At 51.5% G+C, this 12,468-nt stretch overlaps 1 protein-coding gene across 1 annotated transcript in view; it reads right to left on the bottom strand.

Moving 5' to 3' along the window:
* Positions 1 to 12,216, bottom strand: part of PRDM11 (PR/SET domain 11) — a gene marked incomplete at its 3' end in the record, with an annotated part of 48,410 nt that extends 36,194 nt beyond the window's left edge. The window contains exons 1-4 of the mRNA XM_082845835.1: positions 12,094 to 12,216; positions 11,373 to 11,497; positions 10,914 to 11,017; positions 10,066 to 10,328 (exon numbers count right to left, since the gene is read on the bottom strand). Coding sequence (XP_082701961.1) covers positions 10,066 to 10,328; positions 10,914 to 11,017; positions 11,373 to 11,491 — 486 coding nt within the window. The 5' untranslated portion in view covers positions 11,492 to 11,497; positions 12,094 to 12,216. The remainder of the gene's footprint in view (positions 1 to 10,065; positions 10,329 to 10,913; positions 11,018 to 11,372; positions 11,498 to 12,093) is intronic.
* Positions 12,217 to 12,468: the final 252 nt, after the last annotated feature.

The raw sequence follows: 12,468 nt of genomic DNA, 5'->3' as shown, positions 1-12,468 counted from the left end.
GGGAATGTAAATTGGTGCAGCCAGTATGGAAACCAGTATGGAGGTTCCTTAAAGAATGAAAAATAGAACTGCCATATGATCCACTAATTCCACTTCTGGGTATTTAACCGATGGAAACTTAACACAAAAAGGTATCTACACCCCCATGCTCACTGCAGCATTATGTATAACAGCCAAGAAATGGAAACAACCTAAGTGCCCATCAACGGATGAACGGATAAAGAATATGTGGATAGACATACAAGGGAATATTTTTTAGCCATAAAAAGGAAGGAAATCCTGCCATGTGCAATGGCATGGATGGGCCTTGAAGGCATTGTGCTAAGACAAGTGAGATCAAGACAAATGCCGTACGATCGCACTTATATGTGGAATCTAAAACAACAAGCAAACAAACCCTGAACTCACAGATACAGAAAACGGGTGATTGCCAGAGGCGGGAGGTGGGGTGTTGTCAAAATGCAGGAAAGGTGGTGAAAATAAATTACTCCTGGGTATGTGATGTACAGCACGGTAACTATAGTAAAATATATACATATATTTTAAAAAGTGGCCTCAATATAACAAAAGTGCGAAACACAACTGCAGTGCAAGTGCTGCGGAGACAAGGAATGTTGAAGGTCAAGTTAGAAGCCGGCTTATAGTGAAAATTCAGAAGAGTTCAGAATAGTTTTTCATGCTTTATTTTTGTTCCATATAATAGAGTTTGAGAATTACAGACTCAGTTCCAGCCAAAACTAGTTCACTAGCATATTATATTTGGGGTTGGGGGGGTGGATATCTTTGGTTTGGTTCATGATTCAGTAACCAAACTACCAGCATTTATAAAAGTTATACAAGCCAAGCCATTTAATGCTTCTGATATTAAGAGGAATCTTAGGGTTGAGGTACGTATTTTTATTCCTGGAAAAGCTGATATTGAATCAATAGTGTTTTAAGATCCATAACATCTTAGAACATGAGAAAAGCAACTTTATTCTAGCATCATCTTCCACTTTTCCTTCTAAGCACATCCTGTACCTCTGCTATACCCCATTACCATTCCGCACCTCAACTTACACGTGTCCCTGGGCCTTTGCACATGTTATGCCCACTGCTTGTGATTCTGTGTTCCCTCATTTCCTGACTCTGTTGGCCACTCACTTCAACACATCCCTCAAAACCTAGTTCAGGCTTAGAAGCAAGGACACCCCAGGAGCAATGCACACACCTAGTGCCCAGAGATTTGAATTCTAAATACCATTTCTCACTAAGGCAAATTAGAGCTCCTAAGAGAGATGGCTAGAACATCTTCTTTGGGACTTCCCTGGCAGTCCAGTGGTTAAGACTCTGAGCTTCCACTGCAGGAGGCATGGGTTCGATCTCTGGTCAGGGAACTAAAGAACCTGCATGCCACGTGGCATGGAAAAAAAAAAAAAAAAAAAAGAACTTCTTTGCACAGGAAGTAAGGAAATACTAAAAGAAGGACAAGAAGCCAGTCTGAACGGGTTCCTGTTGGCCACATCTAGGGCAATTTAAAGCTCAAAATGAATAATGACGGGAATGGACTAGAACACACTGAAGAAAAAAAAGAATCCTTGAGTCCATACTGCTACTAAAAATAACTTTAAGGAATGGGGTGGGGGAGAAAGTTGAGCACTTTTTTTCCTAACAGAAGAATGTCAAGTCATAAGTGTAGAAGGAATGGTTACAAATCATTTTGAACCATGAAAAATAATTGATACAGGCAAGAATCATCAATAGTTGCTAAAAGCACCGGGTTAAAGAGAAGACAAACGGACGTCACGTGTTCCTGCTATCTGCAGTACGAAAGACAAAACACCCTCTGTGCCAAAAAATCTATAATCTGAACCTATCATGAGGAAACAATCAGACAAATCTAAACTGTGGAACGTTCTACAAACAACTGTCCTGAACTCTTCCAAAGCAGCGATATCGTGAAAGAGAAAACACAATGCAGGGAAACTGTTCTAGAATAAAGGAGACTAATGAGACATGACAAGTAAATGCAATGTGTGATGCTTGAGCGGGTCCCGAATGGAGGGAAAACTACCAAGGCCGTTACGCAAGGCAATTGGGAAAATCTGAAGATGGATTGTAGTTGAGACAGTACTGTATCCATGGTTAAATTTCCTGAATATAATAATTATATTGTGATTATACAGGACAGGGGTCAGCAAACTGCTGCCGGCAGGTCAAACCCAGCTCCTCATCTATTTTTATACAGCCTGTGAGCTAAGTGTGGTTTTGCTTGTTGTTTTTTTAATAATTGAAAAAAATTTTTTTGCGTATAATTTCATTTGTTTGATTTTCAAAACTTGTGAAACTCAAATTTCATTTGAACTTATATGAAATTCACATGTCAGTGCTTACAAATAAAGTTTTATTGGAACCCAGCAACGCTCATTCATTCACGTGCTGTCTACGGCTGCTTTCATGGTACAAAGGCAGAGCTGGGTAGCGGTGACAGACACTGCATAGCCCGTGAAGCCTGATGTCTGGAACTACGTCTCAAACAGTTCAGAAAAACCAAACGAAAAAGAATGTGTGTGCGCGCGCGTGTGCGTGCACGTGCCTATAGGTAGATATATGGAGAGAGACTGAAGCAATTGTTATAAAATGTTAGCAGCGGGCGAATCTAGATGCAGGGTGTGTGGCTGTTGATCGCACTATTCTCATACTTCTGTAGAGTTTGAAATTTTCAGAATAAAGAGTTAATAGAAATTAACAAATAAGCATGAAACTCACTTGCTCAGACTCTCACACACACACAGAAGCCCAACCTGTTTCAAATGGGCCTTCTTTCCTTCCTGGACCAGCCCCTTGTTCTTTCCTTCTCTGAGCCCCACCCCACCCCCTGCTCCCGCTGACATCTTGCACTGTTGCAACTGTCTGCTCAACACTTCATCTATCCCAGCTACTCGGGGTTTCTCAGACTCTGTTCTGGAGGGCGTCATGAGCTTTTGCACGTCCAATTTCAAGTTTTAAAATAAATCTCCATTTTTACGATGGAAGCTGAAATGGAAAACACTGAAACCCCATTTCACGTCTGCTTCTCCCCAGAACAGTAGGAGCCTGGCAGGCAGAGAGGCTGGCTGACTGCTGGGGAACAATCCCACCACACAGTGTCCTCTTCATAAGGAGGCCTGGGAAATCTCCCATCCAGTCTCTACCCAGAAAAGGAGACCTCCTCGGGAGCTACCTGGGACTTCTCGAGTTATGGCCAGAAAGTACTGGTAGCTAAGCAGGCTTGCCTTTTCCCAGTGGCTGCCGGACTGGGACCTTCTATAGCTAAAAGTGCACACACAGGTCATTATGGTATGCATTTTTAGCCTCATTCCTGGCTCCATTTAGGGTCTCCACCCTTGTTTTTCTTTCTTCTCTCTCTCTTAGTTTTAATACGCTATCATGTTATATTTGATATATGCTGCTAGGCTGCCCTAAATCCCTTCTGGAACCAGACTGGGTCTCAGTGAAAAGCTGAAACAGAAACCCTGTGCTGGCCTCCTCTTTCTCTGCCTCTTACCAAACCATATGGCTGCCTGGCGCTCCCCAAGCATCTCATGCCTGCAGCATCGTCTCTGGCCTGCAGTGCCTGAGGGCAGCCTGGCAACCTTGGCAATGACTTATGGAGTCTGTGATTTCCAGTGAGATGAGTAAGCAGAGGAAGTGGAATTTCTTTTCTAAACAGTCAGAAGTGAGAGCAAAACTCCTTCCAAGGAAGCCAGGCCATGAAGGAGAGATGCAAAGTGGAAATGGCCATTTGGTTCATCTAAACCCGGGCCCTGTCCCTGCAGCACACTGTACGCAGCGGGACCAACTTTCCTCCAGGTTGAGGGGAGATGGAGAGGGACCTTGTACTGGGCAGGAAGGATGAGTGGAACAGAGTCGACCAAGGCCAGGACGTAGGCATAGGCCCGACAAGTAAGGGAGGTGGAGAGGACCAGGAGGCCGAATGAGAAGGTGGGTTCTGGAGGCACACTGCCCAGGTTTGAACCCCAGCTCAGCTACTCACTAGCCGTTTAGCTTTGTGCAGAATGACTCATCCTCTCCAGGCCTCAGTTTTCTCAGCTGTGCAATGGATAGAACAATACCTGCTCCACAGGGGCATCGCTAGGACCAAATGAGATCATCCTGTGAAGTGCTGAGTACAGACCCAGACACGTAGTAGGCGCTCAATAAGCATTAACGGCTACGCTTATCCTTACAGCACCACCATCGTTTCTGCTGGAGGGGACTCTATATACTGAGTTATGGAAGGAAATGTGTTGTGTTGGATGGAGGCCAGAGCTTTGGAAGGCAGGCAGAAGGTCAAGAACAGACAAGTATAGCTTTGGGACAGGATTTGACAGATGAATGCAGTTTATTTAGGATGTGGAGTTTCCGGATCCTGGTCCAAAGTCAGGGCCGTGGTTCAGCCCACCTTTCCCCCCCTCGCACCATTCAGCCAACCCATCGTCTGAGCAGGCAGAGCTGTTCCTCATTCCTGCTTTTCCCCAGCTGAGGCCACAACTGAGGACAGACACACAGACACACACACAGGCTTCAACGCCTCTCACTTCTCTGCATCACAAAGGTCAAAGCCTCCACGTGGTCCTGCGACCTCCAGCCATACTGTCCCTGCACCCATGCGTATGCCGCAGCTCAGAGGCCCGTGGACGGAACCTCCAAGGAAGCAACATTGCTGCCTCTGGCCCTGCCCCTGAACGACAGGCCACGAACAGATGGAGCTGGTCTATGATCACGCTGCAAACTCCAGAGCTTCCTATTATCCCTTTTCTCTGGACCCGGACCCATGCCAGGCCACGAACCTGGGGAAGCTATCTGCTTTAGAGACTCCAACCTTTCCCGGCTGGGCTGTCCCAAAGGGTAGACTCTGATGGGAAAGAAGGGGACCCTACTAGCCCTTCCCTGGGCATGACGCTAGATTTTTCTCCCCTGAGATTTTCCTGCAGGCTGAGAAGGCATCAGCCTCCTCTGCTGAACTCCTACCCATCCTTCAAAACCCATCCCCAATTTGCCCAGCCAAAACCAACTCCCCTTCTGCCTACCCCTACAGCCTACTGCAGCACCACAATCACCAGCAAAACTCTGGGTCGGGAATAGGCCTCCTGCCTTCCCATCTACCTCAGTCCCCGCTCCCTGTGGCTGAACCAAAGGCTCTGTAAAAACAGAGAGCAGGGCTTCCCTGGTGGCGCAGTGGTTGAGAGTCCGCCTGCCGATGCAAGGGACGAGGGTTCGTGCCCTGGTCCGGGAGGATCCCACATGCTGGGCCCGTGAGCCATGGCCGCTGAGCCTGCGTGTCCAGAGCCTGTGCTCCGCAACGGGAGAGGCCACGGCGGTGAGAGGCCCGCGTACCGCAAAAAAAAGAAACCCCAAAAACAGAGAGCAAACTTCTTGTATTTGTGTTACCTCCAGAATTTCCTGCTCAGTGCCCAGTGCATGGGAGTTGCTCTGTGTCTGTGAGGATAGATTGAATTTGGACACATAACCACATTCACTGCTCCCCCTCCTTAGGCATGTCTCCCCATGATGGAACTCCTTAAAGCCCCAGGCATCATGGAGGGATGCTGTCTTTGAAGGAACCCAAGGTCTGCCAGGTACCAGCTACGGGAGTTGGGGCTGCTTGCTTGACCTCTTCAGTCCCGGGTTCCCTTATCTGAACGAGAAGGGCAGCCACCTCCACCTGTGGGACTGTTTTGAGGGAGAATGTGGTATACACCTGGCATATAATAATTGCTTAATGAGCAGCCAGACTTTGAAAACAAGCCAATCACCCTTGCTGGCTCCCCCTCCTCACCTCCCACTCACATCTCGATCCACGGCAATGTGGCTTCCACCGTGAAACTGCCCCTGCCGAGGACACCAAGACCCGTGTGCCAGTGGGCTCTCGACCCTCAAGCTTCTCGCCCTCTGCAGCACTGACCCCACTGCTCGACCCTTCCCAGGGCTTCCGCTGCATATATTTACATGCTTGGTTTTCCCTCCATACGCAGGCATCTGCCCTCGGCTGCTGACCCACACACACCGACGTGCCTCGGGACAGCGCCACCTGGGCATCTCGAGGGCATCTCCATCTCTACCCATCCCAACCTGAACTCGCCTTCTCCTCAGTCTCAGGCACCACCTCTCTGCACATTTTAGCAGACGTCCCCCCAAACACAAGCCCACTGGATTAGTGCCCTACTACGGCTGTAACAAACGGCCACAAACACGGTGGCTGAAAACAACACAAACTTATTGTCTTCCTTTTCTGGAAGGAAGGTGTTGGCAGGCCTGAGTTTTTTTCAGGTGGCTTGAGGGAAGACTCTGCTTCCTGGCCTTTTGTAGACTCTGCAGGCCTTAGCTCCTTCTCCATCTTCAAGGCCAGCAGCATAGGGTCTTCCAATCTTTTCTCTCTGCCTCTAACTCTCCTGCCTCCCTCTCATAAAGATGCTTGTCACTGCAGTGGGCCCACCCCATAAGCCAAGATAATTTCTCCATCTCAAGGTCCTTAACTTGATCACGTGTGCAAAGTTCCTTTTACCATGTAAGATAACACATTCACAAGTTCCAGGGATCTGGACATGGCCATCTTTGGAGAGCTATTGTTTGGCCTACTATAGTCACCTCCCTTCACCTGCTCCAAATCTCCAGGATATCCCTCCAGGGACAGACAAAATGTTGGCCCACCTCCTTTCTACAGCCAGTGTCTCCACGTGAACCTTCTTAGGTAATATAAAAGCTTACCCATCACGCCTTATCTCTACTGTATATTCAATCATTTCTTCAGCAGGACTCCCTCCACTGGGTTTTTTAAGGAAGTTAATGTCTCATTAACAAACTCCCTTGACCCCAGTCTTCCCTGAGCCATCACCCTTCCTGTCTCTCTCCTCCACGTATTTCTAATCAAACTTCTGAGAAGTGACTACACCAGTCACCTCCATTCTAATGAGGTTCCCATCTCATTACTCTTCTGCAGGATTTCCCAGCCCTGGTACTGTTGACAACTGAGGCCAGATCATTCTTTGTTGTAGGAGGTTGTCCTATGTATTATAAAAGGTTTAGCAGCATCCCTGGCCTCTTACTTCTAGATGCCAGTAGCATATCTCCATCTTAAGTTGTGATGGCAAAAAAAAAAAAAAACCATCCAGACATTTCCAACTATCCCAGAAAGGGGGCGGGGGGTATAAATTGCCCCAGGTTGACAACCACTGGCTTACAGTAACAGCTCTTGCTGAAGTCACCAGTGACTTCCCTGGCACTAAATCCAGTGAATGCTTTCGAGCCCTTCTCTTGCTTGGCTTCTCAGCAGAGCTGGACATTGCTGGACATTCTGGCCTTCCCACCTCAGGCCACTCTTGCTCTGGCTCCCCTGCAGGATCGAGCTCCCCTGCTGGAGCGCTCACCGTTGAAGTTCCTCAAAGCTTAGTCCTTAGGCTGCTGCACCTCTCGCTCAGCCCGTTCTCCCTGGGGGCTGCCCTCCAGCCCTCTGGCCCCACGGATCACCTATGCACAGATGACTCATGAAGTAACATCTCCAGTCGTCCTTTCCAAGCTCTGAACCCATATATATAAAGCTGCCTAGTTGATATCACTACTTGGATATCTTGGCATCACTCAACAAGATATCCAAGGCATCACTCCAAACTCAACAAGCCCCAAACCAAAATCAGGATCTTCCCCTCGACCCTTCTGGTGTTCCCCATTTCTCACAGAAATTCACCATTCCTGACCTGGAGAGAGGAACCTGGAGAGGAACGCTTGAGGAGTTGTTCATGACACTTCCCTCTCCCTTACTTGGGCCAATAGGTCTCTTCCCAAGTCAAATCTCTTTCACCTCTGAAGTAGTTCACAAACCAGTTCACTTGTCTCCATGTCTCTGCCCCACCCTAGCTCAACCCTCCACCGTCACCGACTTCAAGAACGAACACAGTCCTCCGACTGGGGTGCAGACGTCCATTCTTGACCAATGCCTCCACCCCATCAGTTCTCCAGCCTGCAGCCAAAGTCACCCTTTCAAAACATAAATGAAAGCTTTTTGCTGTTCTTAAAATGGAGAACAGAAGTCCCAGTCTGGCCCACTGGGCCCTACGTGACCCAGCCGCTGTCTCTTCCAGGCCCATGTTTGCTGCACTCCAGGCACACTGACCGCCCAGTTGCTCAAACGTGCTCTCTTCTGCCACAGGACCTTTGCTCCTGGTGCTCCATCCATCTTGATGCCCCTCACCAATCATCACCCGGTGGGAATTCTCCTCCTTCAGTCACAGCTCATCTGTGCGGAGGCCTTCCCCGACTCCTGGCCCCATCAAACCCCTTGGTTGAGCACTTTTCTCCTAGCCCCACTGTCTCTCCATTACCTTTCAGAGCCATAATGTTACATTTATTTTTATTTATTTATTTACTTATTTGTGCGGTACGCGGGCCTCTCCCGTTGCGGAGCGCAGGCTCCGGACGCGCAGGCTCAGCGGCCATGGCTCACGGGCCCAGCCGCTCCGCGGCATGTGGGATCTTCCCGGACCGGGGCACGAACCCTTGTCCCCTGCATCGGCAGGCGGACTCTCAACCACTGCGCCACCAGGGAAGCCCCATAATGTTACATTTATTGATGCTTATCTTATTCTTTAATTTCCTCCATCTTCCCCACAGTAAATTCTATGAGGGCAGGACTGATGTCTGATCTGGTCCACCATTGCGTCCCCAGAGCCAGCCCAGTGCTTGACACAAAGCAGACCTTCAAGAGGTGTTTATTTAAAGATAAATGAATCATCTTCCTACCCCCAGCCTGCCTCTCTCTACTGTCCCATGTCCCCCTATCTGTGGTCAAGTTTGGTGCCTGAAAGTCATCACTGATAATTTTCCAATCTGAAAATCCCTCTTCCTCACCTTCACATCCTGTCTATCAGCGAATCTTGGGGATTCTCCCCCCTAAATCTCTCAGACGTGCCTACCTTTAGCACTTGAGTTTAAGCCACCGTCTTTCCAGATGTGAACTCCCACTCCAGCCTTTTACCTAGAATCCCGATTCTCCATTCTGCAACCTACCACGTCACACCTCTGCTTGAAACGTTCCGATGGCTTCCCCTGACCCACAGGATGAAGGATGCACTTGTCACGGCCTATGGAACACAGCATGATCCGGCTCCCACCTCCCTCTCCTGCCAATTCTCGCCGCTCGGCCTCTCAGGCTCACTGCTGCTGCCCCACCGGACTTCTTAGGTTCCTCTCTCTCAGCTGTTCTGCCTACATGGAGCATTTTTCCATCCCCCTTCTACTAACTGCTACTCATTCTTCAAGTCTCAGACCAGAGGAAGTCTTGACCAAACCCCTCAAGTAGGCCAAGAACAACAATAATAGCTAACAGTCACTGCGTGCTTACTAAAGGCAAGCACGATTCTAAGAACTTTGCAGCATTAACTCATTTCATCTTCACCATCAGCTATGATTATCCTGGCACAGAGAGGTTCAATGACTCATCCAAGGTCACATTAGATAGTAATTAGCAAACCTGGCTGACATGATGAACTCAGGCTCCAGGCCCCAAATCCCAGAGCTCTGTGAACGCTGCCATCTCCCTGTGTACCCAGAGCGTCCTGTATTCCCCCTTCAGTAGCAATTTGTCACATGTGCATGTATTTGTTCACTGCCCGTGCTCCCCACCAGACTGTCCACTCCCAGAGGGCAGGGGCCGTGCCTGTCTTGTTGGAAGCTTTCCCTCTAGCATCGGATATCACTGCTTTTTTAGCTGAACGTCATGCTATGCTCCAGGTCACCCACTCCAAAGGAGGGCTGGGGTAAACCCTTCATAAATGTCATAGAATGGCCCGCCAGACACACGCACGAGGATTCATGGAGAAATTGCCCCACCACTGATTCCGCTGACTACTGCCAGATGGGGCTCCTCCGCATGGCCCTTGGCTACCAAGGGGCACAGGGGCAAGGGGACAGCAAGATCCATCATCCACGTGTCCAGGAGTGATGGCAGAAAAGCTCTGGGCCAGGCTGGGCCAGCGTATGGCTCCCCCTGCTGGTTTCCTTCCATGTTCGTGGCACCCTTTTCCGAGGCACAGCCCAGGAGACACTCACCAGCCACGAGAAGAAGCCAGCTGATTTGTCCTGGGTGGAGATCTGCCCCTCATAGGGGCCGAAGATGTGGCCCTTGGGGATGACCTCATTTATGCAACGCACGTCATTCTCCCCACTGGCTTCCTTGACCACCTCCATGCCCTGGGGGATGGTGAGGGCCGCCCGGTCTGGGATGCCCACAGGCACCGGCGTGTCGGACACAAACACCGGGGGACCATGGTTCGGGCACTCATCCACAAAGTACTCCTGGCAGGACTCGCAGACTGGAGGGATGGAAAGAGGAAAGAGAGCCTCAGTTGGGAGGTAGGACCCCCATGGAGGTGGCTGAGGGGCTGATGGGAGGCCCACCCTGAGGACAGCGTAAGCCAGTGGAAAATACACAGCATGGGAGTCGAGAGTCCCAGCCCTGGCTCCACCCCAGCCAGTCACAGGCCCCTGAGTCTTCAGTAGTGATAACTCACTGCCCTCCCTGGGGACTCAAAGGACACACCCACCAACACCAAGGAAGCCAGTTTGAAAAAACAGAAGAAAGATCATGACTGGAGTCAAATAGGTCTGGGTTTGAATTGCAGCTGTGCATCTGTGAGCTGTGGGACCTGACGCAGGTGGTACTTAACCCTCACCCAGTCTCAGTGTCCTCCCCTGGAAAATGGGACCAAATAATGGACACCTCAGTGGCTAACGGTGAGGATTAACTGAGGCCTGGACCTGTGTCTGGTACATAATAGGTGAGTGTCTATCTTTGGTATTCTCACTGCAAATTCCCTAAGCAGAGATGGGATGGAGGGGGGTGGGGGGGCGGTGAAGGGCACACAGAGTGGCCAAGAGTAGCCCCAAGCTCCACTTACACCAGAAGTCCACTTGCTGGAAGCTTTTGGGCATGATGAGGTCACGCTTCCCCTTCAGTTTCCTGGGCTCCACTTCCATGGCGGAGGGGTCTGGTCTCCTAGAGCTGGCCAGGACAGGGGCCAGTAGAGAAAGCACAAAGCGATCAGAGTGAGAGGCTGCTGGGCAGGGAAACCGAGGACGTGACCGGATGTGAGGCAGGTGGAGGAATCCCAGCCCACCTGCTTGTTCAGTGCAGTGGGTAGTGGAAAGGTAGGAGTCCTGAGACCTGGGTTCAGGCTTTCTTGGGCCACTACTTGGGTTTTTCTAGAGCCTGTGCTCACCCCTGGTCCTAGGAGTTGCCCAGAGCAGAGTATGGAAGATTGAGTAAAGCATGGGATGTCTTCCCAGGGTCTCCCATCAACCCAGCCCAGCAATGCTCCCCCCCTTCTCCCTCGCCTGTCCCCACATTGGGGCCTCACCAGGGTTGGCCATACTCCTGGTCGCGGAGCGGTGAGCAGACCTCTGTCTTCACCACCGTCACCATCTCCCCCACGGCTGCCTTGGTCTGCGCCAAGCACTCCTTCATGTTCTCAGTCATTCTGTCCTGGGGACGCGAAGGCGGGACCACCACAGGAAGAGGATCAAAGAGACAGGGGAAGAGGGGTGAGTGGCAGAGAGGGCAAGCGGGGGTCTCCTGGAGTCTGGTTACCCTCCCTGCCATCCCCAGAGGAAGCGCTTGAGAACACAGACAACAAAAACAGCTGTAGCCCAGCCAAGAGGAAATGCCATTTCTATCCCGGGCTGGTCCTGGGGACGACTGGAGCCACCAGCCCCATGGGGTCAGGGGCCGGGAGTAGCTCAGGCCAGGAGGCAGGGCTGAGAAGCACAGCCTGTACCCCAAGACCAAAGGGCAAAGGGTACGAGGGACCCACAGGAGCCTCTGCACAAAACCCTGCAATGGGGAGCAGGGGAGGGATCGACTCAAGTCCAGCTGGGGCCAAAGGGGGCAGGCAGATGAAATGGGCCCCGAGCGCCTGGCTGCACTGCCCCTCACCCAGGGGCTTCCAGGGAATGCAGCCAGGCTCGCTTCGCCAGCTCAGAGCAGGTACAGGCGGGGCCTGGGGGTCCCCGTGTGGGCCGGCCCTGACTCCAAGCCCCACCCAGCTCTCTCTAGGGGAGTCTCCCTAGCCCGCAGCTTACCGCCCTCCTCCACCACCGCGCTGGGCTTCAGCCCCTCCCTTGGCACCCCAGGGTCCTCATGCCAAGCCCGGGGACACTCTTCTGGCCAGAACAGCGCTCAGCTCGGGCTGGGAGCGCGCTCGGCCCCCGGACTGGGCGAGCAGCGTGTGTGACTCACTACCCGGGGCCCCGCTGGCCACACCCCTGCTCCTCGGCTAATCAGCCCCCTGCTCCCCACCGGGGCCCCAAAGCCGCCGGCAGCGGGAGGGGTGTGGGGAAACGTGACGGCCTGCCCCCTTCTCCGAGCCGGCGGGGACTGGGGGCGCGCGGAGGGGGGCGGGGGAGGCCCGGGCCGGGCCGAGAAGCCCCGCCCCAGCCCCCCACCGCCCCCCCTGG

Source organism: Leucopleurus acutus, assembly GCF_964270905.1.
Source record: "Leucopleurus acutus genome assembly, chromosome: 8".
In the NCBI taxonomy this organism is placed as follows: domain Eukaryota; kingdom Metazoa; phylum Chordata; class Mammalia; order Artiodactyla; family Delphinidae; genus Leucopleurus; species Leucopleurus acutus.
This window is presented reverse-complemented; position numbering and strand designations above follow the sequence as displayed.